The sequence below is a fragment of the Eleutherodactylus coqui genome, chromosome 3 (genome assembly GCF_035609145.1).
Source record: "Eleutherodactylus coqui strain aEleCoq1 chromosome 3, aEleCoq1.hap1, whole genome shotgun sequence".
Taxonomy (NCBI): Eukaryota; Metazoa; Chordata; class Amphibia; order Anura; family Eleutherodactylidae; genus Eleutherodactylus; species Eleutherodactylus coqui.
In genome coordinates, this window is record NC_089839.1 from 195,234,141 (window position 1) to 195,257,302 (window position 23,162).

Here is a 23,162-nt window from a genome sequence, read left to right on the forward strand (position 1 = left end):
AAGGGAGGTGGGAGGGGGCGAGATGGTGCAAGAGCTAGTTGCTAAGCTCCTGCCCCGCCCCCTCCCATTGCAAACAGACGACAAGGGGTGGAGAGGAGGCAGGAGCTCAGCACACTAGCTCCTGCCCCCTTCTCTTGCTGAGAGTTGTTGAGGGGGCAGAAAGGGGGAAGGCAGTTTAGCAGAGCTAAACTGCTTCCCCCACCTGATGGCAATCTGGGCTTGGTGTATATGCTTCGGGCCCAGGCAGTCTGAACGGGCACACAAAGGGCAGATTTGAGTGCCTACTCACATATTTTTACGGCGCCACATAAAAACGTCTATGCACGTGTGAATAAGTCTTAAGACTGCTATAATAACTGGGTTATAACTGCGTTACTGCCATGTAAAATGTAGTAGTATATACACTGATTATGACTGGCAGCTGTATATTTCATAGTCACTGAACTGAGACGCCCAGGTGCGGGCTGTAATTAATGTAGCTCTTGCTCTGTTTTGCAGTGCAGTAATACAGTGTGTAATAGCACCCTAATAATAGCAAAATGACTCTGCTGACCCTTTTTAATGATAATATGACTCTGCTGACTCTGTCCGAGTCTATACAGTGAAGCTGGAAAGGTGCAGAAAACAGGAAGTGTCTACCTTTTGAGTATGTGTCCCCGTCAACAGTTTTAGGGTGGCTGTACACAGGACAACTATTGTCTGAATAGTCACTTGATACAGCAAACATATGTTGCAGTTATTCAATATGAGCACAGCCATCGACTGGCTGATGAGTGGGAATTTGATCACTAGTTGCTTCTTTTCAGCGCAACTAAAAAATTCTCACTGGTTGATTAACCCCTCCCGGACAGGGCCTATTTTGGGCAACGATTTTTGGGGTATTTTCACCTCCACTTTTCAAAAGCTATAACTTGTTTATTTTTCCGTCGACATGGCTGTATGAGGGCTTGTTTTTTGCATGGTGAGCTGTAGTTTTTAGTTGTACATAAACTATATTGTAAAACGTTTATTAATTTTTTGTATGATAACAGGGAGAGAAAACGCATCAATTCTGCCATTGTTTTTTTTTTTTTTTTTTTACAGCATTAATTATGCAGCATAAATGACACAATACATTTTTTCTGTAGCTCGGGACGATTGCAACGATACCAAAATTCTTAATTTTTTTTAGGTTTTCCACTTTTGCGCAGTAAAGCCCCTTTTTTTTGGAAACTATTCGCTTTCTAAATCGCTGCATTCAAAGACCAATAACTTTTCTATTTTTCCATGGATGGAGCTCTGTGAGGGCTTGTTTTTTGCGTGACAAGCTGTAGTTTTTATAGGTATTTTTTGGGGTACATATGGCTATTTTGTTCACTTTTATTGCTTTTCTGTTTTTTGCTTTTTTTTTTTACACTTTTTGCCATGCAGGATAAAAAGTGTATGTATGAGTCGTTACGGATACGACGATACCAAATATGTGGGATTTAAATTTTTTACTTTTTGTTGTGTATTAAAAGGGAAAAAAAGCACAAAAAAAGACTATTTTTAGTGACTATTTGGATTCTAGTTGTGTTGTGTAAATCCACCCTTATGGGGTTGTGTAAGATTAAAAAAAACATGACAGCTTTTTTTTTCGAAACAGCGCCACACATGTTCATAGGCAGTGTCTGGTACTGCAACACTGAAATGACTGCAACACAGAAACAGCCTATGGAAAACAGTGATCCTGTTTCAAGAAGAAAGCAGCCATGTTTTTCTAAGCCCTTTAAAGGTTACTGGGAAAATTTACAGAACTCAGCTCAAAATTCGTCTTTAACCATGTAGTAACTCTGGAAAATTTATAACTTTATTCCTAGGATTTCTGCTTTGAAAAAAAATCACAGAAAATATAGATATATCTATATAACTAGATTGTGAAAAACAGCAGTTTTATTAGCCTATCTATAATAAATGGAATTAGCCTTATAGAGCATATCATCTCCGGGAAGAACCGAGGACCACATCACCACCGGAGTCATGTCTTAATGAAATGACGTGGGAGCCAATTCAATTATCTGCATTGTTCAAGATGAATAAATGTATTTCATTTCTCGCAGACCAATAAATATATCCCTGATAATTCAGCCTTTGGGGATAATATCAGCACACTTTAATATATTCTTTGCACTAGGTCTGATTTGATTCTCCAAATGTGAAAGCTTAGTTGGTTTGTTCAGCAACAAACATCTTACGACCTTGTCTTACCAGACATGTGACTGTAAGGGACTCATCCTACGGGGTTCATTTTGCCATAGGAATGAACTGGAAAAGTGTTCCAAAAATTGTGCCAAAATTTGAACCACATTTTGGTGTAAGGGAACTGAGCATGCTTTCTGGATATGTGTTGGATATGTGTTGACTCAGTGAGATAAGTAGGCACCGGAATGAGGAACAAGAGGCTGCTGTCTATGAAGAGAATGCATACAGGGCAGGGAGAAGGCCTGAGAGAGAAAGAGTTAACATGACACAAGACTGAGCCTGAAAAAATTGGAGACAGTACTGAAACAGGATTGCTGGTCAGCAGTTGAGAAAGGTACAGAGAGCAGCACTCCAGACCCCAGCCTACACTGCAACATCACTTGGGTTGGTAGAAGTGGCAACTCCTGCACATCAAAACTGTAAGTGAGGCTGGCCTCAGCTAAGACTTTGGGTGCGCAGACCAATAGGGTTATGAATAGTTAGCAACAGGCCTGCTGCAGGGGGACAGAGACTGCATTGTTGATAAGTTTCCATGGCTTAAGCCCCATTCATGGACTGAAGTATTTCGCTCGGGAAAATTAGAACCAACTTAAGCAGGAAAAGGGTGTCAGTCCCGAAAAGGGAAGGGTGTTTTGTGTTCTGTAATCGGTACTGTCATAAGACTGCTTTACTGTGGGCAATGAAATTGATATTGCTCATAAAATATTATTATTACATTCTAGTTAACTGCAGGTAATGTCTAGGTACTCAAAGGTAAAGACAATCAGTTGTTTATTCATTCCCAACCAATTGCTCTCCTTTATTTTTGTATCTTTCAAATAAATATTTTATGCTTTCTTGACTCATCTGCTGTATCCTAAATCTTGCACCTCAATATCTCATACTGCTACATAGCCTTCAGTGGCGTGGATTCTGCTCTGAGAACCGCCATCAGGGCTACATCCAGGAGTATGTGCACCCCCTCCAGGTAAGCCTCCTGTCTACCATAACACTGGCTGTATAGCATATGTACTCATATCTCCATGGGTCCCATGAGTGACCCTTGCAACCCTGCTATGACTCAATGCTTCTCTCTAAGCAAGATTATTAGTGAGAAGGTGACTGGTAAGGAGTCGCAGGTATGAAGACAGTCTTTGGGGCTGAGGACCGTTGCACAGCACAGTCCTTTACTGACTCCAGCAGAGGAGCCCCATAGATCCGGCAGAACCGCCTCATCTCAGGGCAAAATAGGACAGTCCACAGGGTCCCTGAAAAGCAGCGGTAACAAGACGGAGACCACTGTATGATAACCAAACTTTCTTTATTCAACCTGACTCCCCACACTTTTTTTACAGTCTTTCTCGTTAGTAGTATCTGCAGTCGCTCAGGGTCATACTGTCTGTCATGTTCCCCTCAGAATACTAGACTTCAACTCATCCAGCTTGTCGTCTGATTGACGCAGCTTGGCAGACCACGGGAGACTCTCCAGCTGCTTGTCTCACAGCTGCCGGTACTGGACCTCTTAAGGCTAGGCCAGTCCGTTCAATCGTATGCAGTCAACAGAGGTCAACTCCTTCTCTGTCCTTAGCTTTCATACACTGCATCACTCTGAGGAGTGCATAGCGCCACAACTCTACATATCACCTCTCCTAACCTAACTCTCATGAGAGGCAGTCTTCCCCTTTATGCTGCATTGCCATCACCTATATGTTTTCTTTTTAAAGCAACAGGCATCAACATTATAAAATATTAAATAACACTAAAATTACTATAAAATAACTCTAAGGAGAGAGGAACCCCCCTTATACAACAACATGTGACAATCTCAAGAATTCCAAGCATATTCAAATTAGTATAATTGCCATGTTTATTCATCCATATACCACTAACATATTCCTCAGTGATGTACAGAATTCAAAGATATTGTATGTATTCTTCATTGCAGAATATCTGCTTCAATTTTTTTCACTCTTTGTCCCTTGAAGAAGCAGTAGACAAGGATTAAGGTCGGACGAAAAACACAAATCCCATTTATAAACTTGAAAAAGGTAAAAAGACATTTCCGAGACATCCTACCTGATAAATGCTATGGTTAGAAGAGAGGACAGACATTCTGTTATTTCAGCTCTGACAGCCATTTGTAACTTTAATTGGGAGCGGGCTTATATTGGGAAATATTTCACATATTTCATATGTTCTGTCAATGTGAGGGAGGTGAACTGCCACGGTATGCTTGATAACTCTTTCACTACCCTAGACCACCAGGGAAGCAGTCATGAACCATTTTCCCTATTGTACACCACCAGGGAAACAAATTCAATCCCTCCACTGCCCTAGACCACCTAAAAAAAAGAAAATAACCTATCTACGACCCTAGTCCACCAAAAAAGCAGAAATAAATCTCTCCACCATCCTATAACACTAAGGAAGAAGACATTAATACCCCTCCACCATCCAATATTCGAATCCCAAATCATGGGATAACCAAAGATGACCAAGGAAGCAAAAATGAACTCATCCACTACTCAAGACCACCAAGAAAGCAGAACTAAACCCCCTCCACTCAGAGGACACAACGGGACCTATAAATTACTAAGGGGGTACAAATGGGCTTTACTAATTAGTCATTGGGCACAGTGGGACCTATAAATTACTAAAAGGATCCACTGTGACTTTTTGACCAAGGGCTCATGTAAATCTGCAGCTGGCCCTACATTAACCCCATATCTTCCAAAATTTTACTGCAAATCATGGGACAACCAAGGATGACCAAGGAAGTAAACTAACACCTCCACCACCCTAGACCACCAAGGAAGCATAAATAAGTCATTTTACTACCCTAGACCACCAGGAAATCAAACATTTAGCTATCGATCACTCTAGACCATTAGAGTAGCAGATATTTATCAATCTATCACACTAGACAACCAACCAAGAAGCAATAAAGCTCTCTACTATCTCAGGTCACCAAGGATGCAGACTATCCTAGACAATTAGGCAATAGAAACTTTAGTCATCCATCACACTAGACCACCAAGGTAGCAGATATTTACCGACTCATCTCCCTAGGGAACCAGGGAAGCAGAAACTAATCCCTCAACTACTTTAGATCCCCAGGAGATCAGGCAATAACCTTATAACTGCGCCTCTGTACAATCAGAGATTAATAAGCAACATATTTCCTTTTGCAGCTTCAGCTAAAACCTGATCATATTGCTAATTAATTTACCCGCATTCAGGCTGGAGCTTCATTTCCCCAACCTCTCTGGGGGCTATTGAGAACTGGAACCAAGAGGCACCGAGATTTAGAATTAGTGAGATTGATCTTGCATTCAATAGCTTCATTTACCCTGCCACCTAATTGCCATTACATTTAAATTAAAAGCAATATGCTGGCTGTAATTAGCTACCTGGCTTATTCCCCTGGCTGTGTCTCTATGATTTTCGCAATCATTGTATCATGTGCAATTTTTTTCCCCAACTTTTACAAACTTTTCTCATTGCAATTCACACCTAAGTGCTCTGCCCAGGGACCCATGCTTCATGCGCTGCCTCCTCCTAACCTTCTCTTCGAACCAGTCAATATAATCACTTATCCCTGCAGACAGCGTGCGGCTCATTACACTGGCCGCATCTTCCAATCGCTCTGTTTACTGGCAGGTACGTTTCCAAAATGTAATTTATCTTTCCATCCTCTACGTAAGTTCCCATAGCGTTCCTATCTATCAGGAAGTACGTGGAGAACAGGCACTTAAAATGCCAAGACCAATTAAGATCGAGTAGCTTAGCGGACTGATTAGCATTTTCTGTGATAAGTTTTGACTGTCGGATAATACATGCATCTCATTGTGGCATAAGTAGTCTAGTTGGGTAGACTTTGACTGGATGGGATGTCTAATGATGCAATTGAGATTTATTTAGTAGTTCTTGATCAATAGATTGTGCAGATGCACTTACAAGCCACTTAGAGCAGACAAGAGCGACTATAGAAGTTAGGGCTAGTCTTTAAGGAAAACTCTAGTCAATAAGGACATCTTTTGTGATCTACCTTCCCTGGTAACTTGGATGCTTTATTCCCATTTTCACGCTCTAATTTACCATGTACAACCGCCTTTCCCTCCCTGTTGCAATGATTGACACACAAAGAGAGAGCCGACACAGCCTGGGTTGGTATGTATGTGTTTCTTACCTGCATAGTCTTGTGCTCCCTATAGTCACTATAAGAGGAGTTCCAGACGGTTGTAGCACAACTACACTCACCGGTATGGAGCATAGTTTTACCTGAACAAGTTTTTTGCCGGCTGTTCAAACTCTGTGCCATAGCGCAGGAGTATGAAAAAAATAACGGAAAAGATAGGACAAGTCCTATCTTTTCTCGCCTGTACAATTAACGGGCGAGAATCCAAATAGTGAAAATGAAACCACTGAAATCCATTGAAATTTGTCCCATAATGCAGCCGTGATTATCACATGTGAAAACATCTTCATCTGATATTCTGATATGTGTTAAGATTCATCCCCTTTCCGACATAGGTGGCTGGTAGACAATATCATTGTTTTTGGACTTCATATCTTTTCATTTCAAGATTTCACATGAGACTCCAGAAACACTCCTGTTTGGTATTGCATTACTCAAGTGAATGAGGTTGAGCAGCAATACCAGACACAGTCTGTTGACAAGAGTGGTACTGTTTCTGGATGAAAGATATTCTGTTTGTCTAATCTTATACAATCCCCTTAAAAGCTATGACCATCTGTGATAACTTTTACATATGTTGAAGTAAAAAAAAAGTTGCACCAAATTTCAGGCTGCAATCTTTCACTCATTCTCTGATGCCCTGATATGCAGTTTGCAATGTGTTCTAAGTATTAAACTTTACTTAGTGGATGTGTCCTTCTCAATAATATATTCTGGATTTGATGTCTGTTTGCATCCAGGTTGCTGCTTTCACTACCTCTCATATAGCTACAGCTTGTGTGATCTGCTTCCCTGATAACTTGGATGCTTCCCTGCTCTTCACACTCTAATCTGCTGTTTATAATCTCCTTCCCTTCCCTGATGTAATCTCTAACATTGAGAGAAGGAAGGGAGATCACAAAGATGACAGAGCCAAGAGCAATGTACTGTCTAATCTATGTCAGGTTCAGTAGCACAGCCAGCTATGTGAAGGAGTTACACAGACTCCTTCACAGAAAAAAGATAAAGGTGTAGTCCATTTGCCAGATAACATTGCCCCTCTAGCTTCAACTGTCTTAATATAGCAAAAAGAGCAGTACTTACGCCTCTGCTGCGAGGATCCAGCTCTGTAGCCCCTCCATAGTCACAGTGTTTATTGTTGCTGATGATGTCATCAGAAGTCTCCTGACTACTGCAGATGACTTATGATGACATCATCAGCAACAACAAACACTGGGACCATGGTGGTGCTGCAGTGCTGGATCACCACAGCAGAGAAGGGGTAAGTGCTGATCATTTTGTTTTTAAGACACTTTTAGCCAGAGGGGCAATGGGCAAATGTTTTAATTTTTAATAAAGACTATTTAAAAAACTGCTTAGCAATCAAATAAACAATAAAAAAGATATCAGTGCAGAGTTGTCCATAACCTTTCAGTACTACAAAGATTGAATCCTTTGTAGCATCGTGTTTTATGTTTTGCCTGGTCATGTGATTCTTTCTCGTATCTGGTAATAACTGTATATTTTATGTGTTCTATTAACTCATTAAAAAGCAGCTCCTGGGGAATTATTCTGTTTTCAATGACCTTCCTGGGTATTGTAAAAAGCTTGTGGTTATTATCTAATTTGCTCTGTAATTATTTTTTTCTATAAAATAACACTCATTCATTAGTGATGACGCAAGTACAGATCTGAACCACTTCTCTGCTGTGATATTCCATGCAGCCATTTGCAGGTAAAGGTACCTTTACACAGAACGACTATCATTCAAATAGTCACTCAGAAAAGTCGTTGAAGCGTTCCAATGGCAATTGTTTATTCGCTTTTATACAGAGTGATGATTGTTCATTATTTGTTTGCCAAAATACCATTCTTTGAGATCTCCATGCAAATTTGTTTGCAAGTCGTTCAAATAGAAAGGATTGCAACTTTAACCGGATGACTTTTGATGAACCAGAAACGATTAGTGACTTATCAGTCATCACCTTGTTAATGGCCATGCTTATATTGAATGACTATCACTTGAATTTGCTCTATAACTAAAACAGCAGAAGTAGTGGGGCATATGCTCAGGATGAATGTTGGGGGCTACACTCTACTAACAGTCAAGTAGAGAGAGTGACATATTGCTATAAAGTGAAGCTCCACCTTTAAAATATAATTTTATGTTGTTTGCCTTACCACATACCCCCAACTTGGGACTGTGACTTGTTCTTTCACCCTATAATTACCTTGTAGCAGAGAATGGTGTCTTGTCTCTCTGACTAGTTCTCCTCTCCCTTATTTTCTATCTGTTCCTCAGGGGTGGGGCAAGCTCAACCCTCATGGCCTCTCCAATTCCTCTCCAGCTCATCCCTCGTTGCATTATATATTATATATATTACTGCACAACATCTGCTCTTTAATCAGTTACTTATCTCTGTAGCAAAGCACTGATTGATTACAGTGGGCACTTATCACATAGGAAAAGTCTATTCACAATATTGGGGCCACTCCCTTACTCAAATCACATGCAGCGAGATAGTGTGCTACTCTTTTTCTTTTGTTCTCCCATGGATCTCTATGCAGCTGACTATTCAACCTACCCTCATTCTGACCCTGTTGTCAGGGGCATACATATAAACAATGGGGGTCCATAGAAAAAGTCACAATTGCCCCCCACCAAAAATGTCCTCCTCATTCAGACAGCCTAGTCTTCCCTTCTCACCTCAATAAACTACAGAACTTACCTCTGGGGTCATCTCCTAGCTCCTACGGACAGTCACAGTAGTGGAGCTGGGAATAGCCAGACTCTACACCATGAAGCCACTGTACCACATTTCTGCCTCCTGAGGTCAGGACATAATGGTGGGGTTAAAGTGACCCTCTGATTTTGGGACAAAATTCTGTGCTGGAACAGAAGCTGCAGTTGTTCCTCTCTGCTGCCCCTTCAATCTGCTAGGTCTGGGCCCCGTTTTCAGCTGACCAAAATGGCTGCTGCAATTTTCTAACTACCGAATGAACACTGTGCACTGCTCTCTGATTGGCCAGTGCTATTCACGTGAACAAATATAGTGCATTGGTAGTCTAATACTACCAAAGCACTATGAGGATTAGGTAGTCTGAAGATTGTGTCAGCCATCTTGGATGGTTGAAAGAAGGACCAAGAGCAAGTGAATTGGAATGGCTACAGAATAGAACAATTGCAGGTAATATATACCCCCCTCATTCCATCTGATCCTGGGACAGAATTCTGTTCTGAAACTGGAGAATCACCTTACGTTGCATGTAGGAAGAAGGCAGCAAGTGGCATTGGCAGTGCCAACACTGGAAGTCAAGATGTGCTGGTGAGGTGGAGCCACGCAGTAAAGAGGTTGGCTACAAATGTCAGAAGACTCAACTGGCCAATAAACAGATGATCTCTACTGATCTTGGACAGAAGAACAGACAGTAAGTCATAAGCAGCTGATATTTGTGAGCCAACATATTGCCTCCCAGAGATTTCTAGACTAAATTAAATTTTTAGTCAAAATGATAGATGTTTCAGTTCCCCCCATTAGTGGTTGGATAATAGGGTGCTTGTGCCACTCTTGTCTATGGGCCATGTCTGGTATTGCAGTATTCAAGTGATTGGAGCTGAGCTGCAATTCCAGACACAGCCTACAAATATGACTTGTGCTGTTCTAAAAAAAAAAGGTCATAATTTTCCAAACATAGACAATCCCTGGTTTTTGGTGTCCTCTTTCTCTTCATTATGACCTTACAGACGATACAACAAACATGATGGAAGATCGTTAGTAGTGTTCCCAGCATTATAAATTATTTCTATACATTTTAGAGGTGAAGATGAGAAATCTTAATTCTTTCCAGTTCCAGCTACGTTAATTAGGTTTATCCTAATTAGGCTTCTAAGTGTTTTAACAAAACCAAAAACACAATGGGGGAAAATTACTAAGCCCACCATTTCCTGTGCCGGGCTTAGTATAGTTTCCCCAGGCGCATTGTGTGCTGAATATATGAAGAGGCGCAGACCTCTTCACGCATTCAGCGCATCGTCCGACAGCTCCGTGCGCCAGGACAGAAATGTACGCCAGGTCCTGATCAGGTGTACATTTCTTGTATAATTTACGCCAGTTTCATGCATATATTATACATAAGTCTGTTGTCTGTCGGTACATGTTCGGGTTTGCCTTTTGTGGGACAAGTTGTATTTTCAAGTGGCAACATATAATGTACTGAAAAATTTAAAAGCAATTTTAAGTGGAGTGAAATGAAAAAATGCAATTGTACTATTCTTTGGTGGGGTTAGTTTTTACAATGTTCACGTTATCTTTATTCTGTGGGTCAGTATGATTACAGCGATTCCAAGTTTACATCTTTTTTTTTAGGTCTTACTGTTTTTAAAAAGTAAAGAAACTTTTTCACTCAAAAATAGTTTTCTGTCGCCATATTCTGAGACCCATAACTTTTTCATTTTTTTTCATCGATTGGACTGTGGGCTTTTTTTTTTTTTTGCAGGGTGAGCTGTAGTTTTTATTAGTAACATTTCGGGATACATTCATTTTTTTCATCACTTTCTGTTTATTTAATTTTTTGGGATCAGGGGTAACCAATAAATCCCGTAATTCTAGCATATTGTACTTTTTTTTAGTGTTTTGGATAAATTGTGCAAACATAGAATCATAGACTGGTAGAGTTGCAAGGGACCTCCAGGGTCATAGGGTCCAACCCCCTGCTCAGTGCAGGATCACTATATCATCCCAGACAGATGTCTGTCCAGTAGAGATGAGCGAATGTACTCGGTAAGGGCGATTTCGCAATCGAGCACCGCGATTTTCGAGTACTTCACTACTCGGGTGAAAAGTACTCGGGTGCGCTGTGGGGCGGGGGGTTGCAGAGGGGAGTGGGAGGTAGCAGCGGGGAACAGGGGGGAGCCCTCTCTCTCTCCCTCTCCCCCCCACTCCTCGCTGCAACCCCCTGCTCACCCACAGCGCACCCGAGTACTTTTCACCCGAGTAGTGAAGTACTCAAAAATCGCGGTGCTCGATTGCGAAATCGCCCTTCCCGAGTACGTTCGCTCATCTCTACTGTCCAGCCTTTGTTTGAAGACTTCCATTGAAGGAGAACTCACCACCTCCCGTGGTAACCTGTTCCACTCATTGATCACCCTCACCATCTAATATCTAATCTGTGTCTCCTCCCTTTCAGTTTCATTCCATTGCTTCTAGTCTTTCCTTGTGCAGATGAGAATAGGGCTGATTCCTCTGCACTGTGATAGCCATTCAGATATTTGTAGACAGCTATTAAGTCTCTTCTCAGTCTTCTTTTTTGCAAGCTAAATATTCCCAGATCCTTTAACTCTTCTTCATAGGACATGATTTGCAGACCGCTCACCATCTTAGTAACTCTTCTTTGAACTTGCTCCAGTTTGTCTATGTATTTTTTAAAGTGGGGTGCCCAGAACTGGACCCAGTATTCCACATGAGATATAGCTATGGAAGAGTAGTGGGGAATAATTACCTCACCTGATCTAGACTCTATGCTTCTCTACATCACAGAATTGTGTTTGACTTTTGGCTGCTGCATCGCATTGTTGACTCATGTTCAGTCTACGATCTTTAAGTATACCCAAGTTTTTTTCACATGTGCTGCTGCTTAGCCCAATTCCTCCAATTCTGTATGTGCTTTTTTCATTTTTCTTGCCCAGATGTAGGACTTTGCATTTCTCCTTGTTAAATACTATTCTGTTAGTCGCCACCCACTGTTCAAGCTTTTCTAGATCTTTTTGAATACTCTCTCTCTCTTCCCTAGTGTTAGCTATCGCTCCTAGCTTTGTGTCGTCAGCAAATTTGATCAGTTTCCCATCAATTCCCTCCTCCAATATTTTAATAGTTCACACTGTTATAATAATAATAATCTTTATTTGTATAGTGCCAACTTATTCCGCAGCGCTTTCAGGCATGGGAGAACACAGGGCCATATGCGATAAGCAGGGTGGAAGGTGTGGGGAGCCCTAGGGAGGGGCAGAGGGACTAGGTCAGGAAATTTGGTATGCCTCCCTGAATAAGTGCGTTTTTAAGGCGCGTCTGAAATTTCGTGCATCGGGAATTGTCCGGATGCTTTGGGGTAAAATGTCCCAGAGGATGGGTGCTGCTCTGGTAAAGTCCTGTAGGCGAGCATATGAGGTTTGTATCAGAGGGGTGTTTAGTCTGAGTGTGTTAGAGGATCGACGTGTGCAGAGTATTTGGTGTACGGACAGGAGGGAAGTGATGTACAGTGGCGCGGCTCCACAGAGAGCTTTGTGGGTGAGGAGTTTAAACTTAGTTCTGCAGTGGATGGGCAGCCAATTCAATGACTGGTATAGTGCAGAGGCGTCTGAGAAATGGCGGAATAGAAAAATGAGCCTAGCTGCCACGTTTAGTATGGATTGAAGAGGGGAGAGTCTGGTGCAGGGAAGGCCAATGAATAGCGAGTTGCAGCAGTGGGGAGTGGATGAGGATGGCAACGAGTGTCTTTAGCGTGTCCGTGGTGAGGAACGGCCTGATTTTAGCAATGGTGCAGGTGGCATGTTCGGGCCAGAGATTGACTGTGGGGGGTAAAGGAGAGGTCAGAGTCCAGTGTGACCCCAAGGCAGTGGGTGTGCTGTTTGGGAGTTATGATGGTGCCAGACAGTGGAATAGAGATGCTGAGGGGAGGTTGGTTGGAAGGCAGAAAGACGAGAAGGTCAGTTTTAGAGAGGTTAAGTTTGAGAAAAAGGGAGGACATAGTGTTAGAGACAGCAGACAGACAGTCGGTGATATTTTGGAGGAATGGTTCAGAGATATCACGAGAGGAGGTTGGGTGTCGTCAGCGTAGAGATGGTATTGGAGGCCGAATTTGAGGACAGTTTGTTCAATTGGGACCGTGTAGACAAAAAAGAGAAGGGGACCAAGGACTGTGCCCTGGTGTACCCCGACAGCTAGAGGAAGTGCAGAGGAGATAGAGCCAGCAAAGGAGACTCTGAAACAACTGTCAGAGAGGTAGGATGAGAACCAGGAGTATGAACATGGCAATACCAAATATCTGGGGGTTTTCATTGTTTAGATTTTTATGGGAAAAATTAAAGAAGGCTTTTTTTTACTTTTAATATTTTTTTAATGTTTTAAGAATTTTTTTGAAGCCCTTTCTACAATTTTATTTAGTCCCTATAGGAGTAGAAGCATGGCTGAATAGATATCTGTTAATAGCAGTACTGGTAGGCTTCGCTGGGCTCTGGGTTAGCCTATCAGCACCCAACAATCGTGTCCCAGGTGGGCCTAATGAGGAACTGGAGGGGGACACTCTCTCCAGCTAACTGTTCAGACAAGCTGTCAAGTTTGACCACATACTCTAAAGAGTTAATTGCAACAATTAGAGGTAGCTCCAATCCTGGCAGTTGTCAAAAACAGATGACAGTCACTGAGTATGGAGTGGACTCAGTTCCTAAGCCTGCTCCACACAACCCTCATGGCCACATGAAGTATACGGGGTTATTACAGATGATGCACCTATGTGACCCCTCATAACTCACCTGCAATGACATTCAGATATAAATATTTGATATCCATGGAAACAGACACTCAAAAATTTTCATTTAGCAAAAATGTCCAACAATAAGATGTCCTTGTTCCCCACAGCAACCAATCACAGCACGGCTCTCATTTCTCCAGCTGCTAAGGTAAAATAAAAGCCACGCTGTAGTTGGTTGCAACAATGATGTCTTACTGTTGGACAGTTTTGCTAAATGAGTCCGAAAAAGTTTTAATCTACCATAGTCGTCACTAGTGAGATATGAGACAAAATGGCAACCAACGAAGACAGGAGAGTGACATCTACAGTCTGTTATTAGTGTGCAACTTCTTTTTTGAACAAAGTTCGGTGTAGATCCCGCCCAACGGGCATGAAATTTGTAAGTGGTACTCAAATTTTAAGGATAAATGTTGCATCTGTAAGCAAAAATCATCTGTCCATCCACCAGTAGGCGTGGAAACAGCAGAGCGCATCCGTGCAAGGTTCCCATGAAGTCCTCAAAAAAACACAGTGAGAGCAAGCAGAGAATTGGACATCCCGCAGCCCACCATGTGGAAGATCCTGCTCCGACGTCTGCGATGTTATCCCTACTGACTACAATTGTTACAGACCAGAAACCGGATGACAAAGCACGGCGATGGTCTTTCTACGAGAATATGCAAACTAATGGAAAGTGATGGTGTCATGGAGTCTTTGGTGTTTAGTGATGAAGCCGCCTGCCACCTTTCAGACAACAAACATAATGTCAAAATGTGGGAAAGGGGAAACCCACCTTTTTACGTGGAGCGTATGCGCGACTGCCCAGAAGGTGAAAGTGTTTTACGCTATAATCTGTAGGAAAGTGTTCTTCTTCCGTGAGGAAACAATCCCAGGGGTTTTGTACCTAAACACTACAGATATAGCTGCTGCTGCTGTAGTTGGAACAGGCAATACCACCAGGATGGGGCAATCCCCCCATTTTTACAAAAAAAATCAGAAGTGAGCAGCAACTACCAAATAGATAAATTGGCCATGCAGTTGGTGATGATAGTTCTTCACGTTCCCTGTACCTTTATGCCTTGTGATTACTTTGGGGGAGTGTTAGAGTTTACATGCCCCCCTTACCACCCACCATGATCTGTGGCATCCCAGAAGCCATTGCATCAGTCAGTCCCGATCTGCTACAACAAGTATGGCAGGAAACTGACTACAGGCTCCATATGTGTCCAGTGACAAAAGCAGCTCACACTGATCACCTCTGTTGGGGAAAACAGTTTTGATGTCTAATTGTCTCCTTCAGACAATAGAAAGTATACTTCAGATTTCCAGGTAGCTCCAGACTTGTTCACAGAAACAAAGAAGTGACAAATTGCTGGAACCCTCACGAATCCTGAGAGTGGGGATCAGGTCGGTCCCCAAATTAATTGAGTGGAGGTTGTGCAGGCACTCCACTGCTTTGTTTACTTCAATGACAGAGCCTGAAATTATGGAGTTCAAGCTCCTTGGTAATCTCCAGTGTCATCACTGAAGTGAATGGAGCAGCGGAGCACCTTCATGACCTCCAGTCCATTCACTCGGGGACCAACCGAACCCTATTCTCGGAATCAGTGGGGGACCCAGGAGTTGGACGCTCACCAATCATAAAATAATCCCCTATCCTGTGGATAAGGGACAACTTCATAACTTGGCACCACCAAGTTATGAAGGTCACCTATGAAACGTCACCGATGAAGACATTGTGTTCCAGGCTGTTCTGGAAAATCAGTCAGGTATGTCATATTGCATGGTGGGCCATCTCGTGATCATCCTCACAGCGTAGTTAGAGCAGAGCATATTGTATATAGGATCTTCTTCTCTATTTATAGACCGAGTGACCTCATTCTTCCATGTAGAGATTCCCTGTCTCTACTCTTCCTGCAATGCATTAGTGACACGTAACTTGAAGTAAAACTACCACACATACATACAGTGTTTAGTAATGATCTAAGCAGTGGTGAACAGAAGAGCCCCCTGGTTCTGTATCTATATATGCTCGCAATGACCAAAAATCAGGAGGTTTCAAAATACTTGTATGACGCTTAAAGGGGATATCCCACCAATATCATGCACCCCATGTTCGCTGATTGAGGGAAGCAGCAGTGTGCAAACTGGTGTCAGGCTCAGGGTGCGCCATTATCGTGATTCCTGCGGGTCTCGGCAGTTGGATCCCAAGTCATCAATTTATAACCCATGCTATGGAAAGGGGATAAATGATTTTAGTGGGATAACTGCTTTAATATTAGACTGATGTCATCTTTAGCATCATTAGACCATTGAGTGCACCTATGTTAGCCTATGTGTCCACTATATTTAAAAAGCTTTAAGCAACCTCTATACTGGGTAGATGGGGAGTCCTAATTTACACTATCCTACCAAACATATTTTGACACCCCTATCACTAGAATAGTGTCTTATTATCATGTCACTGGTCCTAAACCATGCTACATAAGATGCAGACCCTTGGTGGTATCAGTCACTGTCGGACTGGGGTTGGTAGGACCCACCAGTAGAACTGACTCTGATGGCCCATACTACAGTTACATACACCTTACACCACTCAGCATTATAATGTCATATATCACAGTTTTCCTTCTGCCTGTGGCAAATCTTGATAGACTCCCTGTCAGAACGCGACATAATGCAATATTATGGTACAGCATTATACTATATCAGCGATCAAATGACCACAAATTCAAAGTTCAAGTCCCCTATGGGGACTATAAAAAATGTAAACATAAGTTTAAAAAAAGTTTTGCTTGGAAAGGGGTTAAACCTTGTGAAACGAGAACTAAGGCTGTGTTCACATGTACAGATACTTGCTTGTGGCTAAGACTCTGCTCAGCTGTGGCTGCCAATGTAAGCTCGATCTTGCTGATAAGGTCGGTAGGATTGTGCAGCTATTGGCAGCCGCAGCTGAGCGGAGTCTCAGCCACAAGCCGGTAGCTGTACTTGGGAACACAGCCTAAAGTTGTCTCTGTTTCATATATTATAGCCTATGATTCAGTCTCCGTTTTGGTGCCGATCCATGCCAAAATCACGGAATTGGTGCAGATTTGCATCTAAATCTGCACCATTTGGTGTGAATTTGGATGCTTCTTTTGTTGTGGATCTGTAGCAGATTTCGCTATTTTAATTGAAGGTGTGAAGTCTGCTGCAGATCTGCGGAAAATTCCACATCAATGGTCTGTTTTTTGTCGCGTTTCTTTCGGTAGGTTTTGGTGCTGATTTTCTGCTGCAGAACATCTACACCAATTCCGTGATGTGTGAACACAATCTGAGATAGAACCCTGAGATGGAAGCCAGTGGAGAAGCTGAAAGCAAAATGTGAGCTGAGCCTTCCATACACATGTGCACGTCTACACATACATAATACACATACACGTATTTAGCTTGCACACAGACATACTTTTACACATGCATATACACATACAGACAAAAACACATAATTATGCTTGCCTACTATATATATGATACCTCTGGCAACTGTAAGATTACTGTCTGTGGCCAAAGCATTAAGATGAATTTATTCGTCATCACGGGCCCTCCTGCAGTCTTGGGCAGCCTGGGCCCTTGGAGAAATGCCACAGGTGTCATCTGCCTCCAGTGCAGTATATCATGCTCATGCAGGAGCAGGTGGACTTCGGAGTAGGTGGGGCATACTTCCATTGAGGAGGTGGAGCCGATAGAGGGAAGAGATGGGCCTCCTGACAACTGCAACTATGTGCTAGGGGTCCTACTGTGTGCACCGCTCAGGAAGGAGGGACAGAGCAGGGCCAGAATGAGATCTGCTTTTCAGCTCAAGGACCTACTGGTAGATGCACTGGTTCCCTGGTGGCCCAGTCGGAGCCTGGTGTCAGCCATGGTTTGTGATGGGAACTGCATGCTATTGGATATAGGGGTTATACTACACATGAGCAGTCCATGATTAAGTACAATGCATCGGCTCATCTACAATGGTGCAAGGAGCGTCATCATTGCAATGGAAGAACATTGAATGGAGTGATGAATTGCATTACTCCATCTTCACATCAGATGGAGGTACCTGGATGTGGAGGATCCTGTGGAACACCTTCTGTCTGAATGTGTTGTGCCAACAGGTAATTACAGAGGAGGTCATTTCGATTACAACAATACCAAATAGGGATGTTTAACGTGGCATGGTCTTGATCTGTTGGTTGTAGTGACAAGAATCATGAACACAGAGGAGTACCTTGACATTCGAGACAATAATGTGCTGCCGACAATGTGGTAATACTCTGGGAATGGTCAGCCATACTTCCAACAAGACAATCCGCCTTGTCACAAACCCAACACTGTTTTATGTTGGTTTGAGGATACAGATGTTCTATGATTGGACTGGCTGCACAGAGTCCTGCCATAAACCCTACATCTTTGGGACAAACTGGGATGTTGGGTCAGAAAATATGAACAGCGTCCATCTTCTTTGACAGAACTTGCTAGATGTTTGCAGGATGAATGGAGGGAAATACCAGCTGAAGTGTATCAGAAGTGCCAGCAGCAGGACATATCACCGGGGCAGGAGGTAAGTTATTATATAGGGGGTACACATGACACAGCATCTCCTGGTGCATGCACATGATAGTTTGGCAATCCTGTTACAGATTCTGCGTTCATGTCCCTCTTCTGGTCAGGAGACCAGCAATTTAACCATGGGATCTCCAAAGTGGACAATCCCTTTAAATAGCAGTTTTTACAGTTGTGTGAGGTGTCCATATTGCCATGGTCTTCGCATTACTTATCAGTAAACTATGATTGTTGCGCCAAAAGGTACTGTACTTGGCAATTTAATGCAAACCGAATAGATTTATAACCTCATCATATACAGTAGAGACATTCATCGCTTCAATGCGACATTAAAAATGCATGTGCTTCTATATGCTCCAAATGAGTCATTAAGGCATACGGAGCCTTTGCATAAGGAATTATTGATGCTGTATAGATTATGATTATGTGACTCTAATGCATCCTTGTAAATACCATCTCTGTAAATCGGAGTTGTAAATGCTTTGATGCTATTTCCCATCTGGGGCAGATGTACTTCTATATGGGATTATAATGAACTTTTAGAACTACTCTATGTGTCTCTCCAACATAACAATACCTGGAAGGACCTAACGCTACAGTGCCATAAGGGGTGGCATCAACTTTCCACATGATCTGATTGTAAACTGTCAGTCTACACTGTAGTTCTGGCATTCTATTTATGAACTAGGAAGAATAAACAGTATGAATAAAGCTTCAGATCTTGATCAGTGTTTGAAACTGCTGAAGAAATTTGGGGCTTCCCTTAGAAATCAAGTACATTTGGTTTAGTGGCATTGCTAAGCAACCCAATGCGTTTTAGATAAACTGAGCGCCTGATGAAAATTCTGAGGATTTACGTAGCAACTTGTCAGCGATGGCGCATTTTGATAGTAATTACTAAAACTACAACGTTATAAATCAATATGTTCTCCTAGTGTTTGCGTGGGTTTCCTCCAGGTACTCCGGTTTCCTCCCACACTCCAATAACATACTAATAGACGGCTACAGATTGTGAACCCCCATGGGGACAGTGCCCAATGTAAGTGATGACCGTCTGTGTACAGTGCTGTGGAATATGTATGTGCTATAGAAATGAGCACAATAAATAAATAAAAAATGAAATAGTAAGATGTTATTACTGGGCTGGCTGAGGATCTGTCATTAATCTCTATCCCACTGTCGTATGGATAGTAGTATATTCTCTGATGGTAACACTTGCACTTACATTTTTCTGCCCTCTTTATTTCTATGCCCCTATGTTCTCCTGTCTGTACCTATATGACTAATGACAATCTCCAGACACATAAAGGGGCTTTGCTAGAACTCTGCACTTTGTCCGTGTACCAGACCTCCTATAATGAAAACCATCAATCAACCACAATGCATGCTGCCACTCAACTTCCAGCCAAATGACTCCTTGCACACTTAACTTCGGAATGGTGTTACAGGGCCAGATAGATGCATGCATTTCCAACATACAGCCAATGAATAGTAATAGTACTTAGCCAAAGGATTATGTGACCATTTAGCTTCCAGGCGGTGCATTTTCGTTAACCCATCACTGACAACACCCATCTCACTGACAACACATAGATGCTAAGTTTGCTCAATAATGCAGTTTGCTTCCTATAACCTGGGAACAGCTGCATTTAGGTGCATCATGCCGCAGAAGAAAAGAATGGGCACTCATATGATCCAGCCTTCAATTAGGACCATAGACAGCACCCCTATGGAAAGAAGTCACCACGAGGACTTCTTAATGAGTATTGTGACTTCTTGTAACCAGCACAGAAGTACAGATCCAGGACTTACAAGCTGGAGTTACCCTGGGAACTCCTTTGTCAAGGAAATCCTATGGCTACACCATTGTCAAGTGAAGCGTCAGCAATAATATCCAACATGGTTGATCTTAATAAAACTTTGCAAATAAAGTTGAATTAATCAATTAAAAATGATATGACCATAGAAGTTCAATGATGGATCCTTTTACCTGCTTGTGATTGTTTTGTACCCGCTAGAGAAGAAGAATTAAGCAAGTCAGGAGCAGCAGTCATAGTACAATAGCAGCACCTTAAATCTTTTCAGTAACTACAGCAGTAGATCGGTATTGCATTTAGATTTAGGACTAGGGTTTTCCTATGAAACAATTAAGGAAACCCCCAAAATGGCTTAATTATTAGCCTCAAGGCTGTCAATCAAATCTTATCAAATGTTTACAGCTTGAATTCAAGTGCATTTAAATACTGTCCGACAATTCAATTAACGGGACAACATAGCAATGCCACTTCAATTATACATTTACAATGACTCTATATAGATGGTGGACCCCTCTTCACATTGGGGGTCTTCTATCTGATCCATATAGTATCGTTGTCCCCCACCCCCCTTACCTGCAAACAGCTGCATCCAGGCGCAGATCTTATACACAGTGGCCGTGTTGCAGAAGAAGAAGAGGGCAAAGCAGGTGATGCAGCCCAGGATCAGCACCATGGACAGCAGCACGAAAAACGCAGCCGCCTTGAAGGCTCCTGAAGGAATCGTGCTGAAATCTGTGAAGGATCCCCGGCAGGTGAACTCTCTGTTGCCTCCTCCATTGCCTACACAGTAGTGGAAAAGCCCAAAGTAGCCAGGCTTAGGTGTATTAACACTGTCCCCTATCCAGTAGGGTTGTATGAAGACCACCACGTTGATAATAGCAAAGCAGATGGTAAAAATGGCCCATAGGACGCCTATGGCTCTGGAGTTCCTCATGTAATTGTCATGATAGAGCTTGGAGGCTTCTTGGGAAGGGAGCATCTTGCAAATCTTTCTCTGATCACAAAACCCCTTCTGGCAAAACCCTATGACAAGTGGCTAAGGAGAATGCCCATGCAACCTTACCCTGGGCATGCAGAGTTTTGCAGATGGAGATGACCCCAGGTGGAGCAGGATTCCAGCACTAGACTCCTGGAGAGATAGGTGCCCAGCTAATCAGACATAGCAGAGTCCCTGGGAGCAACATTTGCCTCTTATGCCAAATGAGATAAACCCAGCAAATGCCCTGGGTTGCAAAGCTGGAGAAAAGCAGAGTAATGCACGGTGATGCCACAGATCCTTGCCATCTGGGGGGAGAAAATAGCAGTGTCAATGAAACGGCACAGACTTGGCTGCCTCCATCCCTCCCTGCAGCTGCTGGGTCTCCATCTTTGCTGTGGTCCTTCTGCTGCCTGCTGCTCGCTCCCGAGCTGTGCGCGCACCCGCTACAATGCAGATTTGGGCAGAAGAAAAGGACTGTTTCCCAATAAAAGCTCTGATCTCATTTTTTTATGATCAAATCACTAGCACAATGCTAATGCAACTAAAGCAGCTAGCATAGCATGCACAGAGCAGTGTAATAGCAATGCAGCCTTCCCCGCCCTGCATTATAATAATCCTCCTGGCAGCTTGTATATTATCAGAGCATGGAGTCCCCCTATAATCACTGTGGTGGCCAGCTTGGCTGTACAATGTGACCAAGGCACTGGCTGAGCTCTGCTGTGCAGGCTTCCCTCAGACATTCCTTGCACACTATGCAGTGCCAGACTGGTGATGTGATGTGGCATATGCCCACTAGGGGCCAGGAAAGACCACTGATCCTGTTCATCTTCATTAGACATAAATACATAGGCTTTCACTCTGGTATCTGACAATTATTCCATCTGTATTCATCTTCCTAATGATGTAGACCAGAATAATATTTGCATATCTCATTATAGATCGCACCAGGATGTTGGTACAGCTTTGATTTTGCAAATGCTTTGGATGGCAAGGAATGGGCACATTGTAAGTGCGCTGGTAGCAGGGACTATTATGTGATTATTTTATCACTGATGAGTATTTCCACTCTAATACAAATATTAACCCCTTAGTGACAAGCCTATTTTGTGCCTAACGGACCTTTTACACAGGAATGAATATTCTGCCACAATTGCAGAATATGCCCTACTGCGAAATATTCAGCACCATTATCCGGATTTTGAAGCAGAATTGAAAATTGCAGAATTCTGCTGGCAATTCCACATCAATATCCGCAATTAGCCATGCAGTTTTTGTGCGGAATTCCGAGACAGCATATTCCATAACGTTTTTTCAGAATATTACATCTCTTGTGAAAGGTCCCTTAAAGGGGTTGTACCAGAATATCAAATTATGCTCTAGGCTACAGAATAACTTGCTGTTCAGGGGGGGGGGGGTCTCAGTGCTGAGGGGCATAGCTATAAGGGGTGCAGAGGTTGGTAGGGGGCCCTGTTACACATTTCGCATTGGGGCCCCAGAGCTTCTAGTTATTCCTCTACCTGTATTCATCTGGAGAACATGAGTCATGTGTCCCGCTCTCCTGTCACTGTGGAGGTTGCTTTTTTCCCCCTGCAATGACATCATTATGAATAGAGTGATGGCCGAGCATGCACAATCAGCGCTCCATTCATTTTAATGGGAGTGATGGAGATTCCTGAGTGTGTGTGCCACTTGGGTACTCAGCAGTCTCATTCAGTCTCCTCCTTACTGCAAAGGGTACAGTAACTCTACAGTGAGGAGGACACTGGACTTCGGTTCTTGAGATCGGGGGGTCCCAATGGGGAGACCCTGACCGATCAGCAAGTTATCTTAATATTCTGGTACAACCCCTTTAAGGACCAAACGATTTTTATTGTCACATTGTAATAACTCATTGTCTGGC

At 42.7% G+C, this 23,162-nt stretch overlaps 1 protein-coding gene across 1 annotated transcript in view; it reads right to left on the bottom strand.

Annotated features, from left to right (window-relative positions):
- The window catches only part of LHFPL4 (LHFPL tetraspan subfamily member 4), a 139,603-nt gene extending 118,129 nt beyond the window's left edge, over positions 1-21,474 (bottom strand). Inside the window, exon 1 of the mRNA XM_066594632.1 lies at positions 20,857-21,474. Within this exon, the coding sequence (XP_066450729.1) occupies positions 20,857-21,262 (406 nt within the window). The 5' untranslated portion in view covers positions 21,263-21,474. The remainder of the gene's footprint in view (positions 1-20,856) is intronic.
- Positions 21,475-23,162: the final 1,688 nt, after the last annotated feature.